The sequence below is a fragment of the Vulpes lagopus genome, chromosome 5 (assembly GCF_018345385.1).
Source record: "Vulpes lagopus strain Blue_001 chromosome 5, ASM1834538v1, whole genome shotgun sequence".
Lineage (NCBI taxonomy): Eukaryota > Metazoa > Chordata > Mammalia > Carnivora > Canidae > Vulpes > Vulpes lagopus.
In genome coordinates, this window is record NC_054828.1 from 33,738,202 (window position 1) to 33,759,550 (window position 21,349).

General features: G+C 35.0%; 1 protein-coding gene across 1 annotated transcript in view; it reads right to left on the reverse strand.

Moving 5' to 3' along the window:
- The window catches only part of FBXO11 (F-box protein 11), a 90,245-nt gene that overhangs the window by 1,366 nt on the left and 67,530 nt on the right, over positions 1-21,349 (reverse strand). The window contains exons 8-22 of the mRNA XM_041754288.1: positions 18,972-19,078; positions 18,773-18,884; positions 18,554-18,660; positions 18,334-18,471; positions 9,722-9,939; positions 8,483-8,568; positions 7,327-7,421; positions 5,737-5,859; positions 5,574-5,659; positions 4,543-4,619; positions 4,309-4,452; positions 1,944-2,054; positions 1,179-1,286; positions 766-874; positions 39-137 (exon numbers count right to left, since the gene is read on the reverse strand). Coding sequence (XP_041610222.1) covers positions 39-137; positions 766-874; positions 1,179-1,286; positions 1,944-2,054; positions 4,309-4,452; positions 4,543-4,619; positions 5,574-5,659; positions 5,737-5,859; positions 7,327-7,421; positions 8,483-8,568; positions 9,722-9,939; positions 18,334-18,471; positions 18,554-18,660; positions 18,773-18,884; positions 18,972-19,078 — 1,720 coding nt within the window. The remainder of the gene's footprint in view (positions 1-38; positions 138-765; positions 875-1,178; positions 1,287-1,943; positions 2,055-4,308; positions 4,453-4,542; positions 4,620-5,573; positions 5,660-5,736; positions 5,860-7,326; positions 7,422-8,482; positions 8,569-9,721; positions 9,940-18,333; positions 18,472-18,553; positions 18,661-18,772; positions 18,885-18,971; positions 19,079-21,349) is intronic.

The following is a 21,349-nucleotide window of genomic DNA, read 5'->3' on the forward strand; positions in this document are numbered from 1 at the left end:
AATAAGTGGGTAACAGAGCAAGCAAGTATGCTACATACCTATCATGTCTAATAAATTCTACATCATGTCCCTGATGGCACTTCTTAATGCAGTTCACACATATGGCATTTCGATCTGTGGTGTTACAAGTGTGACATCTAAAAAGCAAAAGCTTATGTTATTTTTCTTGAACATGTTATTTCTCAAAATACTGCATTTTACCCTATGACCTTTGGTTTATAAGACGACCAAAACCCAAATTTTTGTGGCTCCAGCCCAGATTAATTCTGCAAAAGGACTTCAATGTATTAAGTCAATCTCCTGTTTAGGGTCTTCTGAGAAAAACTGATTTGCAAATTGCAGAAAGGCAGCTGAAACTTTGATAGTAAAAAAAGAAAAACTATCAAAGTCTTTATGAATTTACCTGGGAGCAGGGAGAAGGGAGTCAAAAACTACTCAGTGACTGGGGAATATCTAACAATTACAGCTTTACTTTGAAACTCCTATGCAAACAAAAGCATTGTGTTCCACCTTCCTAGTGATAGCAATAGTTGGTGCAGTATATTTTTTCCATATTTATGGTCTCAGACTCTTCAAGTAGATTGATTATAAAATTTAATGTGGACAAACATAAAATTCTCAGTTATGTTCTCTTTCCATTGGCAAATACTCAATTTTCTCTAGCTTACATTTAAGAGAAAAGTCTGAAATTGTTATGTCTTGCCAGTTTAGAAAAGAAAATCACTATCCCCCTTTTCAAGACTCACAAGGAATTTAGAAATATACCTGTAGAAATCATGCATGGGATAGCTGGTATAACTTGATATTTTATATAAACATTGGCCTCTACTAACAGCCTTTTCTATGGCGTCTTGATTGTTCATTATTTTGTTATCTGTAATAGAAGAAAAAATAAGTTCTAAAAGACTTAAAGTATAGATTCTAAGATTCTAATAGAAGAATCACTTAAGACCTTTAAAGGAGGCTAACCAACGAAAGCAAAAAAAAATCAGCTTAAAATAGAAATTGGTTTGCCTTGCGTAAGATACTCCCAACTGTTTAGAACAAGTCAAAGCTTTCAAAATAGTCCCTGAGTTGTAGTTAACTTGGGAGAGTGACAGCAATGGCTTCTGATACCAGTATCTTCTCATGGCATATTTGGTGTATCCATAGGCAGAGCAGAGCAGATTCCAACATACCTTTCATTGTCACATTAACACCAGATGCTAAAAATAAGCCTCCAAACCGGTTGTTAAAAATCTGATTGCCTTCTAGTGTTGCAGTTGCGTGATTTGTAATTTCAATACCTGAAGTAAAATTTACAAACAGTAGATATATCACCACATTATACAGTTTAACTCTTAACATCTAAAGAATAAGATGCAAATGACTGAGTCACTGAACATTTATCTTCTACAGTTAATAGTCCATAATCCTTGCTAAAGAAGGAATGCTACTACAAATGGTTCATTAATACTTTATTTTCTTTGCAAGCAGAAGAGATAATGCCTGTGCAGAATTCTGTTTAGGTAGCCACTAGTTATACACATGAAGAAATGAAGAAAAAGGAAGCTGGATGGTTATGTGGGATATTTAAAAACAACACGCCATCTTCCTGGCAAAAGGTTGAAATAATATGCACAATATTTGGATTTACTTAAAAAAGTCTGAGGCCAGAGAGTTTGAATTTATTGTATTCCAATGGTAGTACAAGCCTGCACTCTATTCCAATTAAGGTTTCATAATTACTACTGAGTAGCAGGAGAGATTTCTTAAAACTCTGGCTTAGAATAGAATCCAGAACTTGGACTGGGTGCTCTCCTAAGCCATGGTTAATTGACAGGCATTCAGCCACTTTCACAATACATTTTGCACACCTTCAGTTATTAAGCAAAAAAATTAATATATTTAGAAACTAAACATTTATAGAAGACAAGCTCCAGGTAACAAAAGAAAATACAAACCTGCAGCAAATCCATCAAATATTCTGTTTTTCCTTAAGACTGGATGACTATTAGTGCTGATGAGAACACCTGCTTGAGCATTCCTGAAAATATCATTTTCTTCAAGGAGACCTATAATAAAATATTTCCTCAGATTAAGGCTAATGCACATAAACAAGTTTTATGAGCCTTTTTGGTGGTATTTAGGTTTTTTCTTTTAGTTTCTTATTGCGTTGTATGAAATTCACAGGACTAATTTTTCAGCTGAAAAGAAAGTTTATTAGAAATTCAGAGGAGTTTATGGTAGGACATAACCAAAAACTGCTTAAAATGGCATGTGACCTTTCTAAACGAATGACTGAAAATTTCATGGTAGCAGGAACCATGACTAGTTCACTCACCATTTTATTCCCTTGGCTGCAGGCACATAGTCCTCACTAAAAATACTGAATTAAAATTAGTTCCAAGTTTTTTTAGAATTTATGCAGCCTTAATGTTTTCATTCAAGCCCTGATTAATCCCACTACTATTACAATCATTACTTGATAATTTACTCCAGTTTCTCTTCTATTTTTCCGTTTCCTCCAACTCTTATCATGTCCCTTTCTCCACTTAAAAACCATTTTCAGAATAAAGTTTAAAATTAAGTTGCTACTTAAAGCCTTTCAAAATGTTCCCCTAACCTATTCTGTTGTCTTACTATGTTACCTATGCTTCTGATTATGCTACACGTTTTTATCTCTAATGCCTTTGGTTTGTATTATTTCCTCATCCTGGAATGTCCTGCCCTCTTTATTCCTAATGTCATTTTCTCTGGAAGATGTGTTACCCTCCATCAAATTTATTCTCTCTTCTGAGAGTACAACAAACATGATTAAAAAGTGAGCTGAGGAATCGGACTTGAGGTCTTCAAATACGGATTCCACCACCTTCTAGGTCTGAGTAGGTAAATTATTTACCTACTTTGTCTCAGTTTCCTTATCTAAACTGGGCATAATGGCACCTACATATAGGGTTATTATGAGGATTAAATGAATTAATACATGTGACAGTACACATGTGAAAGTAATATTACTCCTATAAAACCCACTGAACTATCAGTTGTTTACTAGCATTTCTCTGCTCTCTGAAGACATGAAACTTTATTATTTCTGTGGACATTGAATACATCTGTGGCATTTCAGTTTTGGCCTCTAAATTGCTTTCCACTTTCAAAGTCCCTACCTCTAATCTGCTTCTGCTAAGATCCAGTCTGAACTCGTCTACAAAGTCTCTTAGGATTTGGGTCCCGCCCCTTCTCTAGCCTCAACTCTAAGTACCTCTGTACACCTTACTAAACCACTTTGTTTCCTGTAGACTTCTGTTTACAATGTGCCATTAGACTAGACTTTCTGGATGTAGTAGTTTTATTGACCATTTTTAGCATCTGTATCAGTTGGTACAGAGGTGTTCAATTAATATGTACAAATGAAAGTGTGAATTATGCCTTCTACATCTGGAATGGCCTCCCCACCCCACAATTTACTAGTGAATACTCATTTTTCAAGACAGCCCAAGAGTGATTTTAGTCCATGAACCTTTTCTTCACACCTTACAAATAAAACCATCCACTGTATTGCATTTGCTCATTATATCCTGTAAAGACTCCTATGAGATCTGTCACCTTACTGAATTACTAGGTTATGAGCTCTTTCAGAGTCTATGCCATTAATAGAATCATCACTGCTTGGCTGTAGTAAATTTTGAATTATTTTGTAGTAAGCTAGCTATCCTTCCATATTAGATATGTACCGTGCTGGGTTGCTGACATTTCAGGAATGGAATGGTGATAAATTTGCATTTGACATTCTCCCCTAATCACTATGAACAACATGCATTTGCAAGGGGCAGGGACAGTGGAACCTTTGCCTCAATGCAAAATGAGTTGACCTTTACGTACACAAAACCAGGCACACCTTGGCTTCATTAATTCCATTCTCCAACAAACACAGCTGTAAACAGGTACAAAACAATACTTATTTACTACAGACATTTTCATTTATTTACAAGCCAATTTCTATCCTAGTTCTATAACTGGACCTTGCCGTTTATTATATCACTATTCTAAATAAGGTCCAGAAAAGAGAATAAACAAATTCTACCTCTAAAAAGCCTAACAACTAGCACACTCAAGATGGCTAGAAAGAGAAAAGAAAAATTGTGTAGATCTCTTTCTGCTTTACCTCTAGGCACTAATCTTATAAACTATTTCAAGATCTGATAAGGAAAAAGACTGAGATTCACTCAATTATAATTCATTAATTGGCAACGTCACTGATCATTAGAGATATGGAGGAAGAATAATGAAAAATTGGATTTTTTACTAATGCAAAATTAACAACAATACCTCGACCCCCATTAAATATACAGATGCCACCATCTCTTCCATCATGGATTTTATTTCTTCTTAGTGTAGGATTACTATCTGTCTTAATCCAGACTCCAGCCATTGCATTGTCAAATATTTCATTGTCTTCTATACAGCCTAGACCTACAAGTGGAAGAATTGAGGTTATGTCATTTGGAAAGTATATTTCTAAAGACAATTAGCAATAAGAAAAAGATGAAAGATTAAACCTACCAGAATTATAAACAAGAATTCCACCATTCTGTCCTCCCCAGATTTTGTTGCGTCTAATTTTGGGGTTGCTTCCAGTCCTATAAATATAATAGAAAAAAATGCCATCTTAACTGCTTCTATTCCCATATCCCATGTTATGTGAGGTAACAGTGAAAAAATTCATATTAATTATAGTAAGAAGAACTATACAATGGAGTCTTTCCAGATGCTCTGAGAAATTTGTCATTAAAGACACTAGTTTAATTTTGCTTAATTCTATTTCCCATAGAATACACTTAGCTATAGATTAATTACTATAGAGTCTCCTAATACATAAACTAAACTGAGGAGATTAAAAAAATAGTAGTCACTTCATCTATAAAGATTTTATTTATTCATGAGAGACACAGAGAGAGAGGCAGAGACATAGGCAGAGGGAGAAACAGGCTCCCCTCAGGGAGCCCGATGTGGGACTCAATCCTTGAACTCCAGGATCACGCCTTGAGCTGAAAGCAGAGCTCAACCACTGAGTCATCCAGGCATCCTGATTAAGTGACTACTATTATTGTATACTCCCCTAATATATAAAATGAAGGGCTGAATTATAAGTACTACTAGTTTCTAAAACTGTTAAAATATAGGAAATAGTGTAAAAAACTATTAATTTTACAGAAATAGTGTAAAAACGGAAGCTCCCATTTACTGAGTGCCTACAACATGCCACATATAGCTCACAAGTGTTTTCATATAGCCTTCTACTTTCCAAGTATGGTGGAGTATATTGGCAACTATGACTGTTAACAGTGGATAATAGAACAGTGGAAATGTGCTCTTATGGCAGGTGTATGTGCCACTGGTTGCTCGCCTCAGCTGGTTCAAAAAAAAAAAAACAAAACTATATTCTGACAAAGCCAAGCATGTGGTAAGAGCATGAATATATATACAAAAGGAGGAATAAAGACTGAGCATTAAATAACAAGGAAAGTTCTACATACCCCACATACTCCCACCCAACTCCCTCCCAAAAGAAAGCCAAATGTGAAAACATTTACCTTATCTGAACCCCAGAATACATATGATTATAGATATCATTGTCCTCTAGCACTCCATGTCCATTGTCATAAAAATAAACACCAACCTAAAATTTAAAAAAAAATTGTTTTCAAGTGACATAAAACAATGTATTTCCCATATAAGAGTCCAAAATAATTTTACCTGCTTTCCACTATGTATCCTGTTTCTTCTCAGTACTGGAGTGCTGCCAGTTGTCACCCAGACCCCAGCCAGAGTATTACTATAAACTTCATTCTCTTCTATTACGCCTTGTCCTTTCTCATGCTAAATAAAAGTTACATTGATTACGATATATATCTTCTGGAAACAAGTAGTTTATAGTGTGTTCCCCTCCCCTCCCCTTAAAGACAGTTATGATTAAAAAAACTCAACTTTTACTTTTTTTTTTTTTTTAAGATTTTATTTATTTATTCACAAGAGACACAAAGAGAGAGAGAGAGAGAGAGAGAGAGAGAGGCAGAGACACAGGCAGAGGGAGAAGCAGGCTCCATGCAGGGAGCCCAACATGGGACTCGATCCCGGGTCTCCAGGATCATGCCCTGGACTGAAGGTGACAATACGCCACTGGGCCACTGGGGCTGCCCTTACTTTTTAATATGGATGAGGAGGTAGTTAACATTGTTTTTGTATAGCCTCTACCCTGAGTTTAAACTCCAGAAGCTTTTGTACTATTCTTTATGTGGTCTTACACTTTAAAGCTTCTCATTTCATTCTATGATATAAAATAAACTGAAGAGTTCTCATTTTAGTAAGCTAATAGGTATTGCGAGTTTTACTGGTGAAATCATTCAAAATAAGGTCTCAGGTTACTAAATGTTATTTTGAGCAGAAGACTCAAGACACGGACATTTTTAGACATGGACATTTCTATAACTGAAAATAAAAATTAGAGACATACCTGGCATTACACAAGGACCTTTCTAAAATTTCCTACATTTTTTCACTTGAATCAGTTGTAACAGTTTCAGATATACCATGGTCAGAAGATACACAACCAATACATGGTCTTAAAATTTTCTAAGATGCTCAATTTATGTTTCAACATAAATTAAATGAAAAATTGGCTTTTCAAAAAATATTCAAAAATACTCAAGTTGGTATTATTAGTACTTTCAGTGTACTACGGATTTACTTAATACTTTTGGAAAATTTCAGACTCCTAGTGCAGTCACACCAGCAAAACTCCAGTGTAACAAATGTAACTCAGCCAAATCTCAGGTCTCATGAGTTCAGCCTAAAATGCCAATTATAATTAAAGACTTTATTTATTTATTTATTTTTAACTTTTATTTTTTTATGTATGATAGTCACACAGAGAGAGAGAGAGAGGCAGAGACACAGGCAGAGGGAGAAGCAGGCTCCACGCACCGGGAGCCCGATGTGGGACTCGATCCCAGGTCTCCAGGATTGTGCCCTGGGCCAAAGGCAGGCGCTAAACTGCTGCGCCACCCAGGGATCCCAATTAAAGGCTTTAATAAAAAGGTATACTCTGCGTAAATTCAGTCAGTTGAATTTTACAGAACACTATACACACTGTAAACATTATTCATATACTGGCAGGGAGAATAAGAGTCTTATTTATTATATAACTATTAAAGACCGTCATAAATTCATACACTGTAAGCTGAATATGGCCTACCTAGCTAGAGCTACATATAATTCTGTCCTCTTCTATCCTTTATTCCCTGGTTTTGATGCATGACATTCTAGAACTGTAATTCATTAACTTACCACATAAATCCCACCATGCTGGCCATCGTGAATTTTGTTATGTCGAACAATTGGACAACTGTTTGTTCTAATCTGAATTCCTGCTAATGCATTGCCTATTTAAAAATAAAAGTTACAATGTCAACATATAGAGCCTTGTGGAACACAGAATTTTACATTACACAGTAGTTTAAAGTTTTAGAATTTTAGGAAAAGCATGATTTTGTGAAATATGTCATATTCAGAAAGATATTTATGGTCCTTAAGTACTAAAAAACAAAACTAAGGGAACTATGTATATAAAAAGAAAAATTGTAGGCAGTATAATAGTTAAGGGTAGAGACTCTGAAGCCAGGCTGCCAAGTTTTAAATCCCAGGAATTCTACCTTCCTGTGTGACTTTGAGTATGTTAATTTCATTGTACCTTTGTTTCCTGACCAGAGTGGGGATATTTAATAGTGTCTATGTCACAGGTTGATGTGAATATTCTATGACTCAATTCAGGTAAGATGTTCAGAATAAACCTGGAATTGAGTAAGCTTTATGTAAGTATTATCCAGATAAGTATTAGCAAAAGAGAAACCCCAGGAACATATCAGCATCTAGTACACACACATCTAATAATGGTCTGCTAAATGAATATCTTAAGTTTTAATGAGGAATAAGTATTTTCCCATTATAGTTTTTTTTTAAGATTTTATTTATTTGAGAGAATAAGCAAGCAACAGTGAGAGAGAAAGAGCACAAGCAGAGGGAGAAGCAGACTCCCCACTAAGCAGGGTGCCCCATGTAGGGCTCAATCCTGGGACTCTGGGATTATGGCCTGAGCCAAAAGCAGATGCTTAACCCACTGAGCCACCCAGGCGCCCCTCCCTTTATAGTTAGTACCAAAGTGAAAGGAATGATTCTAAGGAAACCAGATATTCTTTGAGACTAAGGTCTTTATTTATATTCTCATCACTGGTATCTGGTACTGTTCTGGTACACAGTGGGTACTCAGTAAACGTTAAGTGAATAATGACTAATGTTAAGTAAATACATATCACAAATAATCTTTACTGGGAATGTAAAGAAATTGGATCAGTTCTCCTACTTGGATGGTTTCAAAGTGGTCCATTTTGCTAATGTCAGGAAGACAGACCAAGCTCCAAAATTTTATAGAACAAAACACACTTACCATAAATATCATTTCCTTCAATAAGGCCTCGTCCATCACCAAAGATGTAAACTCCCCCTTGATTTCCATTAAATATAGAATTCCCCCTATAATTATGAGAAATAATAAAAAATAAACATCTATTTAGCAAAAGCTTACTTGTTTAACACAACCAACTGTAAGGGCACTCATAATCATGTGACCTTAAAAAATTATTTATCTTCTATGGACCAGTTTCCTAATTTGTAAAATAAGGGACTCAGGCTAGATGATTTCTAAATTCCCTTGTTTTTTTTTCTAAGACCTAAAGCTTCAAAGAGCCACCTAGTATTTGAGACAAAATAACATTCTTAAAAATTTCCCTCAAAATAGTTAACATATTTAGAATTCTTTCTTTCTTTCTTTCTTTCTTTCTTTCTTTCTTTCTTTCTTTCTTTCATTTATTTATGAGAGAGAGAGAGAGAGAGAGAGAGAGAGAGAGAGGGGCAGAGACACAGGCAGAGGGAGAAGCAGGCTCCATGCACCAGGAGCCCGATGTGGGATTCGATCCCGAGTCTCCAAGATCGCGCCCTGGGCCAAAGGCAGGCGCCAAACCGCTGCGCCACCCAGGGATCCCCTAGAACTGTTTCTTTTAAAGCTAATCTAGATACATTTGAAACACCATAATCTATTTTCATAAAGCCAGTGGAAAATAAAACTTGGCAATTAAAAATAATTCATCGTCACTGATTAAACTATAACAGTTTTGTTCTACACTCTTATCCAATGCCTTTCGGGCTGGGTCTGTTTCCTTACTGCGGCCTGAGGGAGTGGTAGGAATAAAAGCGATGGCTTGAAGTTTTGACTTTTTGTTATTCTTGGTATCTCTGTCCAAGAATCTTTGTGATAATTACTTTCCTGAGTTATGCTATCTCCTGACTCTCAGAGAAAAGAGAAGACAAGGTCATTCAGGTTCCAAGAGAAGAACATGGCCCTATATACTCATTTATAATGCAGTATCATGAATTTAAAATAAAAATCACAGCATCTGCAACTGTTCATAAAAAATTATACATGACTCAGATCACTAAAAAACAGAATACCCAAAAATAAATGCAATAGCTATGCTCATTCAGATGCATAGAAATTTACTAGGATAATCTATTTTGTAGTAGTCAGGTGATCTAGGAAAAAAATTAAGAGTTAAAGCTAAGTATCTTGACTTTTCTTGTAACATAAAAAGTGAAGAAGTAACTTCCATCCACAATTACATTTAAATACCTTATTGTTGGGTCACTATTTGAGGTAATCCATACACCTGCAAAGTTGTTTGCATAGATTTTATTCTCTATGAATTGTCCTCTTCCTTTTTCATGCACATATATTCCTCCAGTCTGCCCATGATGAATTTCACATCGAACCACTGTGGGGTTAGCATAGGCTTTTACTTCAAAGCCTGCTATTCTGTTTCTGTGTATGTTGCAACTTTCAAAGTAACCCTGAAAAATACAGAAATCAAACTGTAGGTAAAGCTACTTTCAAAAAAGAAATGACATTTAAAAAATGACCTTTTTACTGTATGCCTCAAAATGAAGTATCAGACATGTTCAAGAGTAAGAATAAAACAGATATACACAAAATTTCAAATGATAAACAAGGAATAAAAAAGATTTAAATGTTTTAGTAAAACATACAACCACAAATCCTCTAATTAAGTCTGAGTATACTCGAAGCCAGAAAAAAAAAAAAAAATAAGGAAAGCTTCATTCAAAAACTGCAAATAGGGATGGCTGGGTGGCTCAGCGGTTTAGTGTCTGCCTTTGGCTTGGGGCGTGATCCTGGAGTCCTGGGATCAAGTCCCATACTGGGCTCCTTGCATGGAGCCTGCTTCTCCCTCTACCTAGGTCTTTGCCTCTCATGAATAAATAAATAGAATCTTAAAAAAAAATACTATTACCCAATAAACACACATATCCTTTAACAAAGATTTATTAAGTATTAAAGAAAATATACCCTTGGAGATTTAAAAATGTCTCATGAAAACAAACTGTAAAAAGCTGACCTAAGGACATAATTGGAGACTAGAAAAAGACATACAAAATAATGTTCATCTTAGCCCAATGATAGGGAATAGGCTAACTTATATTCATGCTCTTCATGGTATCATGTTCAATAGAAGAAACAATACATACTTCAATACAGTATACATTAAGTATGATCTAAATTTTATTTCAAGAAAAAAATGAACAAAAAAAATAGGTGTGATTATCTGAGTATGATTACAGATGACTTCTGTATCCTTTATACTTCTCTGAATTTCTTCAATTTTCTTTAATGGACAAGCTTTACTTATTTTGTAATGAGAAGAAAAGTTACTATAATATTGATATCCTAAATTCTAAGATTTAATCAAGACTAAATATTAAGAGAAAAAAGTGAGATATTCTTAAGATGGCACTTCTAAAAGCCATTTCAACTCCTGGTCTATCTCCCATCAAAAAGTGAATATGCTCTCTTTTCTTTAAATTCCCTCAAGAACTAAGTACTTTCTTATGGTACCTCTATATATTATTTGGTACTACTTCTGTATTTGTCATATCCATTCCTCCCTGATCATAAGCTCCTATAAAGAAATGACTATTCTAACTTCTGCATCTATACAGGACTTCACATGTAACAAGCACTCAAGTGGAACTAATGAATCACTTTTTGCAAAAAAAAATAGGATGTAATTCTGAATACCCTAGTTTACTACATATTTAACTCTTTAAAAGAATAGACCTCTGAGAATAACACTCAGAAATAGTTTCAGGTTTCATTTTCTATAAATAAAGTACAAATTATCTGTTAACTTCTTTACATTTGGATTAAATATTTTTTTAACTGGGGGAGTACCTAAAAAATAGTTTCTTTAAATACAAAAATTCTTTGATTTTATACCAAATAAAAATGAATGTACACTGTATATATATATACACACACACACACACACACAGACTATTATGGAAAAACTGAGCATTAAAGAAACAAAAATGTTAAAAGTGTTTAGACTAAACTTAATGTTAGATTGGAGCAATTCCACATTTCTGATGTTTTCATTATTGAGAAGGGAGCTCAATTAGGCTCCTAGTTTCCTTCTGCTGGGAATTGCATGACATATGTGGTTGATAAACTTGGGAAAGAATAAACTGGGTATGCCCAATTTAGCCTCACCCTCCTCCTCAGGGAAGTGAGCTGCCCTAAGGGAGCATGCCTTCTGCCACAAACAAATCTTATGACTGAGTAAGCTTATTTAACTTGGGGGCACAGTGAACCAAACCCATTTGGTTCTTGTTCAAAGTTGTATACTCCAACTTAACCTTTTATTTATTTATAAATAAAAGTAATTTATTATTTCAGCCTCTTCATGTTACTTCATGGCTTTATTTCATAACTTGTTCAGAATGTAGCAAGATAAGGTGTGCTGCTTATTGGGCTTCCTCAAAGATTTCCATAACAGGCCACTATCATGTCCTGACTATTCTAACCATACAGTACTGTAAGTATACTTTGCTATGTATTGACTAAACATGATTCAAATGCAGGGATGCTCTTTCTCTTATCTTTAGGTTTTGACTTTGTAAAGTTAAGAGAGTCAACTAGATCCACAAGCTTATTAAGGCAAACAGGAGTCTCCTCTCCTCATTATCCCTTATCCAGAGGTCCCCACCTTCAATTCTTTTAGCTGATTCTTTTTATCTACCTCTATATTTTTAAGACTTATGTATGCTGTAGGCATTTATGTTACATAAATCATGTAGGCAATGTCTACTGACCTCCTATTATGGAAGATAAGAACTTAGCTCTATCTTCCACCACATATATTCACTGTATCTTTTCGATGTAGTAATATCACGATTTTTGTTAGATTAGTGTGCTATTCAGAGCGGAGTAAAAAGTAGAACTACATATTCTTTATTGTACAACTTTTTATTAAAGTTGGTAATTCTGTTATTCTTCTCCTTTGCTTAGGCCTCTACTGATAATTCTATCCTAAACTTGTTACCAGTTGTTTAAACACCTTAATATATTTACAGTCACATTAGGTTTACAAATTTATCTTCCTATAAGGTTTTATAATCTGCTCTAATCTGGACTGGCTGCTTTGGTCATAGGCACATAGTCATCTACCATATTGTAATTTAAAGGTTAAAAATGTCCCTGAATTCCATCAAAGATGAAGTTTGTAACCTGTTATCTTTTGTTTTAGAATAACATTCAAGGAAAGAAAGCAGTAAAAACACATTTTTTTCTTCATGCTTTTTTAAAAAGTAAACTCTAGGGGCACCTGGGTGGCTCAGTTGTTCAGTGTCTGCCTTTGGCTCAGGTCATGATCTCCGGGTCCTACCGCCATCCCCCAACCCTGCTTAGCGGGGAACTTGACTCTCCCTCTCCCTCTACTCTTCCCCTTGCTTGTGCTCTCTCAATATTTAAAATCTTTGAAAAAAAATTTCAAAAAAAAAGTAAACTCTACTTCCAATGTGGGGCTCAAACTCATGACCGTAAGATCAAGAGTCATATGCACCACCAACTGAGCTAGCCAGGGACCCCAAACGCCTCTACACTGCTACAACCGTCATTTTCACCACATTCAGACAGAACAATCAACTGACTTACAGTTTTAAAATTTTACAAGGAAACTGATCTCTTGTTATGGGCTTAAAGGGTTCAGTTAATGTAATTTTGCTTTAAAATACTGTGCACACTAATGTGCAATTTCTATCACCTAAAGTTTAAACACATTAATAGTAAACTATTAGTAAATAGTAAACTTAATAGTATAACTATTCCAAAGTTTTAATGGAATGTATCTGTTTTAAGAGATGCCTCTAGTGTAAAATGTAATACAGAAACACAGACCAGAATTCTACTTTGCTTTATAAGATGGAAACCATGAAAATTCCAATGTATATATGCAAAACTCCAAAAGCAGGGACATTTTATTGGATGGCTCCAGAAAAATAATTTCTATCCCTATCAAAAGATACCAGATTGCTAAGAGCTTCTTCTATATATTAAAATAAGGGTTTGGGATGCCTGGGTGGCTCGGCGATCAGCTCTTAGTTTCAGCTCAGGTCATGATCTTGGGGTCCTAGGGTAGAGCCGCACATGGGGCTCTGCTCAGGGCGGTCTGCTTCAGGATTCTTTCTCCCTCTGCCCTTCCCCTTCTTCACATGCAAGTGCATGCTCTCTCTCAATAAATAAATCGATCTTTAAAATAAGCGCTTGTTAGCTTTTCAGCACAAGTGTTTCTAAATCCTTTCTGTACACATTACTGCAAATTTTTGAAAACTATCATTTTATAAAGCTAAAAACTTAACACTGATATAAAAACATAAGGTGAAGCACTTTTTCATTTAAAATTTTTGGAAGTACAACAGTCTTTATTAAATATGACAAAGTAAAAGGCACTTAAGAGTCTCTCTTAAAACTCTCCAAATAAAACAAGAATGAAAAAAATAGAAAAAAAAAACCATGCTATCTTCATTGAAATAAACTTCCATAACCCCAAAATATTATCTATAAAACACTTGTCAAATACTATGAAATCTGGATAAGGAAGAGTAGGGTGCTGAAACCTAACAAATGTTATCTTAGACCTTCAGCAAGGTAGCTTTCCCCAAGTCACTGAAGGTTCTCATAAGCCTAGCCAATGATCTACTAAAGTGATCAGATCTAGTGGCATGAACAGAAGACAGAAAAGAAATATTCCCATAGTATTATTTTCATAGAAATAACTCAGGCACAAGAAGTAAATGTGAGCAAGAATATGCAAATGTGCAATTTCAATCATCTAAAACTTATGCTTCCTATCTGAGAGAGACTATCCAAAGTAAAAGAAAATGAAAGAAGAGAGAGGACAGCCAGATTTAAAGATATCTGTCATCTGTCAATCTGTCATGTGTTAAATTCATAAATTTAGAATAAATGTCCCCAAAATTTTATAGCAATTTGGCATTACTATGGCATTCTCATTATATTTTACAAAAATAACATTCTGCAATGGAATATTAAACAAAGATAACTGGGAACCTGCGAACACTGACAGAAAAATTATTTTTAGGAATGAGACTGGCACTGTGGTTATGTGAAAGAAAGAAAAAAGAATCCCTATCTTTTAAAGACACATGCTGAAATATTTATTGATGAGATGATGATGTCCAGGATTTGCTTCAAAATAATGTGGAGAGTAGAGAAGAGAGTAAAGAGTAAGTATAGATGAAATAAAACTGGCCATAAATTGACAGCTATTGAAGGAGAAAATGGGTACATGGGGATTCATTCATTCATTATAGTCTTCTTTTATGTATGTTAGAAAAATTCCTAAAACAAAATACATTAAAAATTAGAGATGAACATCACACTAGGGGAAAAAAAAGCGGAACTATAGAGATACAGTAAGGGGTACAGATTTGAGGAAATCACACAAAACTTAAACCGATACACAGCCAACTTCCTAAAGAAACAAACACATGGAAGAGAAAAACAGCAAAACAACACATTGGCAACAACAAAAACCTACATATGGATATTGAAGTAGAAAAGGAGATCATCACAAGAAAAAATCCCAGAATGATCTCAGACCTGTCAACCACATTTAATGCTTAGAGATATAAAAATGACCACAAAATTTGGAGCGAAAAAAGGTATAATCAAAACTGTGTATACTTATTAGCCAATTTAAAAAGTAACGTGTAGGTATTCTCAAGTGGCAAGAATTCAAGCTACAATACCCGTAAACCCTTCTTTTAAGAATAAGCAAATAATGAATGGCTAGATGAGAAATCTCATCCATACAAAGAATGAATCAAAATTTTAAAATTCAGCAATGGAGAAACTATTATATATATATATTTTTTAAATTTTTATTTATTTATGATAGTCAGAGAGAGAGAGAGAGAGAGAGAGAGAGGCAGAGACACAGGCAGAGGGAGAAGCAGGCTCCATGCACCAGGAACCCGATATGGGATTCGATCCCGGGTCTCCAGGATCGTGCCCTGGGCCAAAGGCAGGCGCCAAACCGCTGCGCCATCCAGGGATCCCGGAGAAACTATTATAAAAGGACTAAAGGTAATATAGAGTAAATATTGACCAATAACTATAGGAATGTAAATGTTATTAACCTTCATAAGAAAAATAATAATAAATGATGTGATGGAGACAGGTTGAAAGTAAAGTGTTCATTTCCTCATTTTTCAGAGGGGAAGTTCACACTTTAAACATGAAGGTAACAATGACAAATGTTGGAGTCATGCCCTGAAATCCTAGAGATGTCCTTTATTCTTGTGCATACAGTATTTTTACAAAAACAATTCTTGAAAATGAAAAAGATAGAGGTTTTAATTTTTATTCTTCCCTTACAAATCTGTAATACCTTACAAATCTTTTTAATTTAAAATCAATGAGTCAACATAGAGTACATCATTAGTTTCAGATGCAGTTTTTACAAATCTCTTCATTAATCTTTAATGGGAATATTTATTGATAGCACTGCCTAAAGTTTAAAAACTTTAAAAGTTTGTAAAACTAAAGTGTGTATATATATGTATATGTATGTATATGTGTGTGTGTATCTCTCTCTCTCTCTCTCTCTCTATATATATATATATATACACACACACACACACAGTATCAGAAGTGTATGATGAAAAAAAAAGAAGTGTATGATGAGGAGTAAATTACTATGATGAACTTTAGTAAGTGACAATCAGCAAAGGTCTTTTAAAAATGAGGAAGCTTATTTTCAGATTAAAATTATTTTCGTACCTCTAATCTCTCATCAATGAGACCAGAGGCATGCAAAAATATGACACTGGAGTTGTATGTCACTCTGGGGCAAAGTCTAAAGGCAACACAGGCAAAGCATAGTATAGTGCAATTACAAAACGAGAGATCCATTTAGGAACTATATCTAATATAGGCCTCTAAAAAAGGAGAGGAAATTTTCAAGATTCTTATGTTTTGACATCCCCCATACCTTTGCCCTCCAGACTACAATTCCAGTGCTTCCTACCTCCCTTACCTACTCCCTGGGGAAAAAAGAGGTACAATGTATAATGAAATGTCTTATGTATGTATGTATGTATGTATGTATTTATTTATTTATTAGATTTATTTATTTTTCATGAGAGACAGAGACTGGGGAAAAAAGAGGTACAATGTATAATGAAATGTCTTATTTATTTATTTATTTATTTATTAGATTTATTTATTTATTTTTCATGAGAGACAGAGAGAGAGGCAGAAACACAAGCAGAGGGAGAGGCAGGCTCCATTCAGGGAGCCTGATGTGGGATTTGATCCCCGGTCTCCAGTCTCAAGCCTTGGGCGGAAGGCAGGTGCTAAACCGCTGAGCCACCCAAGGATTCCCCAATTTCTTTATTTCAGCTGGAGAAGGGCAAATGGTCATCTCCACTCTGTTTTCTTTTTTATTATATTATTATTTTCCCCCACTCAGCTTTCTTGTTGATAGGCCCAAGCTATAGCCTATATTTTTTGTTTTTTCTTTTCGTTTTTTTTTTTTACAGTGCGCAAGCAGGGGTTGGTGGTGGGGAGTGGCAGAAGGAAAGAATCTTTTTTTTTTTTTAAGTAGGAAAGAATCTTAAGTTAAACACACTTTGTGCTGAGTGCAGAGCCCAATGTGGGGCTTCATCTTATGACCCTGAGATCATGACCTGAGTGGAAATTAAGAGCTGGATGCTTAACCAACTGAGCCACCCAGGTGCTCCTAGCCTACATTTTAAGTGAACTGTTCTACTCAGGTTACATGTCCCCCAGGACTATGATGCACTGGATGGCCTGAAACTATTTAGGTCTAATCAGAACTTATAGAAGAGTTCTATAGGAGGAGTCCCTCCTGGTCTAGTTCGGTTTAAAAAAAGAGTTCTACATTAGGGTTTTAGGCACAAACAACAACAACAAAAAACTTCCTTCACTAATTGACAATCTGTGTATGTGAATCCAACAATTCTGTTGCCTGATTCACACCATACAACAGCAATTAAACATCACCATCACCACAATCCCATCTGGCCACCATACCATCACCTCTCTCCCATCTCTGATTCCTTAATGAGAAATGCTGCCAATATTATAACAGGACCTGAAAATTGCCTCAATGAAAATTAGACATTAAATTAAAAGAATACCTGAAAACACACCAAAGAGCATTATTTTGAAATAGTGGCCTAAAAAGAGCTCAAAAAGTCGCATCTCTAGAAACCTGTGTAAAATGACACAATAGTACTTAAAATATAGTGTCATCCATAAAGATACCTAAGTAACTGAGGCATAAGAGTTTTAGAACTGATATTTTATTACCACTGTATCTCCTATTAATATTCTGCCAGTTAAAACTAGTAGTGAAACCATTAATTCTCAAAGTGTAGCCTATAAACAACCTGCATTCAACTTACTTACGGTGCTTATTAAAAATGCATGTCCTGGTCCCCATCAGTGACTTTAATGCACTCTTACATTTGAGAACTACTAGATTCGATCTTAAAGATTCCATCAATTCCTTAAGGACCTCATCTTCTCTACATGCACATAATATTAGATTCATGAATTTACAGAATATTGCATATTGATTTTAAAATACATTACTGAAATTTCTTTTAACCCTGTACTTTTCAATTCACATAGTTTGGTGATGAGAAAATGCAGAAATCTATTTGAAATTCAACTGATATGGCAGGCTTGGCTGACTCAATTGGTGGAGCATGTGATTCCTGATTTCCAGGTTATGAGTTCGAGCTCCACACCGGGTGTCCAGAGATTGCTTAAAAAAAAAATCTTAAAAAAAAAATTAATGAAGTCAGTTTTTCTATTAACAATAAACATAAGATTCTTACCATGCCATGATCAAATGTGAACACACCGACATCACGTCCATGATGGATATGATTCCGTCTAATAATTGGGTTTCCATGATTTTTAACCCAAATCCCAGCTAAAGCATTATTGGAAATTTCATTATCCTCATATATTCCCTGTAACAATTAATCAGAAATAGTTATTAGCAGATATTTTAAAGACTTTTTAAAAACAAAAACCCACAAAATTTAAAAATACCTGTGCATGATCTGTTATATAAAGTCCAACATTTTCACAGTCACTGATGTTACAGTGTTTGATAGTGGGACATGCTCCTTGACCACTAACACATACTGCAGAGCCAACTGTAAGAAAAATGATTTATTTAAAAACCTACTGGGCAACAACAGCACAATGGCCCATTTTATAATAAGACATAAGGAAAAAAAAAAAAAAAGACATAAGGGAAACACTAACCTGTACATGTACTTCGGATGATACAGTGATCAATAATAGGGCTACAATTAACCGTAATCTCTAAGCAGTGGTGTGCATTATGGTGTTGAGCAGATTTGTCATCAGGGTTAAACTGAAAAGTAGAAATTTTGCTTGAAATTTTGACTGAACTGCTGCCTTAAATGATTTCAACAAACATTCTAACTCTAAAATTCCTTACCCTTATTGTCATATATCCAACATAAGCATCTTCAGAACCTTCCATAAAAACGAAGGTTGAATCTCTAGTGTTTTCAATTATAACTTTGTCTGCTACTTTTCCAGGTGCTGTGAGAAGATATTTTAAAACATATAACTTTTGTTTTTTTAAAAACACATTTATCAGACAGATGAAATTCCAATAAAATTCTATTTTTTAATCAGTAAAAACACTCTGCCATAAAACTAGTAATAAGGAAATCTTTTTGTTTTTAAGTTGGGTATTTGAGAAATTTTAAAGAAAATTTTTAATTGAAGTATAGTTGACATATTAGCCTCAGGGCTACAACATAGTAACTTGACAATTATATACATTACAAAATGCTCACTATTTTAAGTGTATACTCTATCACCATACAAAGTTATTATAATATTACTTTTTTTAAAAAGATTTATTTATTTGAGAGAGAGAGAGAGAGGGAGAGAGCGAGCGCACATGCAAGTGGTGTGAGGGCCAGAGAGAAGGGGAAAAAAATCCTTAAGCCGACTCCCTGCTGAGCTCAGAGCCCCATTGGGGGCTCAAATCCCAAAACCCTGAGGATCATGACCTGAGTCAAAATCAAGAGTCAGACACTAAATTGACTGAAGCACCCAGGTGCCCTGTTACTATATTACTGATTACATTCCCTGTGCTTTACTTTTCATCCTGTGACATTTATCTTATAAACGGAATTCTGTACTTTTCAGTCATCTTCACCTTTTTTGCCCATCTGCCCAACCACCTCCCTTCTGCAAACCACCTATATGTTCTCTGTGTTTATGAGTCTGTTTCTTTTTTGTTGTTTTGTTTTTTAGATTCCACATGTTAAGTGAAATCACTTGGTAGTTGTGTTCCTCTGACTTACTTCACACTTAGCATACTACAGAGAAGGAGCTATTTAAAAATAGGTAAGAATAATTCATTTTATCAGGTAACTATGTTTCACTGGTCTTTACTACAGGTGGTCATATTTAACGTGGGTATTATTTGAGTCCCATTATATTCAAATTTAGGTATAATAATACTTAACTACTAATAATATTTAGTATCAAATACAATGACATATTAAAAAATGGTTTAACAATAGGCCTGGGTGGCTCAATGGTTGAGCATCTGCCTTTGGCTCAGGGCGTGATCCTGGAGTCCCGGGACTGAGTCCCACATTGGGCTTCCTGCACGAAGCTTGCTTCTCCCTCTGTCTATGTATGTCTCTGCCTCTCTGTGTCTCTCATGAATAATTAAAATCTTAAAAAAATAAATAAAAATTAAAAATAAAAAATGGTTTCTTGTGGAAACAAAATCACTTCTGCAGCACCAGAAAAAAGAACTCAGGGAAAGCAAAGGAGAAGAGGATGATGAGTAGGTAGAGAAAGAAATGTCCTAAGTTAAATTTATTTCTAATACTGGCCTTTATTTGGAAGGTATTGCAAATCCATAGGCAAAATTTTCTACGTCCTCCTCCCCTTTTCTCTGTGGTGGAAATGGGGGAGGGAAGCAAAAAGGGCAGTACATGCAAATTTCAACAACAAGTAATAATTACTAGCTATCTTAAAATGGTCCACGTACTGTGTCCTTAAAAAATCAGCACAAATCTAGAATGACTGATCAGTGCTCAACAATTATTTCACTACATTTATTCTTAGAAACTGGACTATAAAAATAGCTTTGAAACAGTACAAAAAAAATTTATCAAGGACATTGTTTCATTAAAAACAGAGCAACAGAAACACTAACCATCTTTATTTTCAAATAAAAGATAAAACAAGTATCTTTCTTTCCTTAATGAATAAGGCATTGGACAAAGTACAGACATCAAGAGGGAGGCAGGGAGGGATGGCAGGAGAGAGGATGGACATATATTAATTAATTAATTAGTTAATTAATTAATTAACTGGTGTGCCTTGCAGGCAAACTCTTGATTTTGGCTTAGATCATGATCTCAGGGTTGTAAGATCAAGCCCCTGCTTCAGATTCTCCATCTCCCCCACTGCCCCATGCTACCGCTCTTCAGGAAAAAAAAAAAGAAAAAAGAAAAGATGATTTATTTTTATTTTCTGAACTCTCATGTTTTAATTGCAATAAGCAATATTCCTACTCTTTCCTAATCATTAAAGTATTATCAAGGTTCATCTAGATTTTAAGTCACTAACATTTTAAGAAACCCATCATGTAAATAATACATTAAAAAATTTTAATGAAAAAACAAAAAAAAATATTTTTTTAAGATTTTATTTATTCATGAAAGACACAGAAGAGGGAGAGGCAGAGACACAGGCAGAGGGAGAAGTAGGCTCCATGCAGGGAGCCCGATGTGGGACTCGATCCCCAGTCTCCAGGATCAGGCTCTGGGCTGAAGGCAG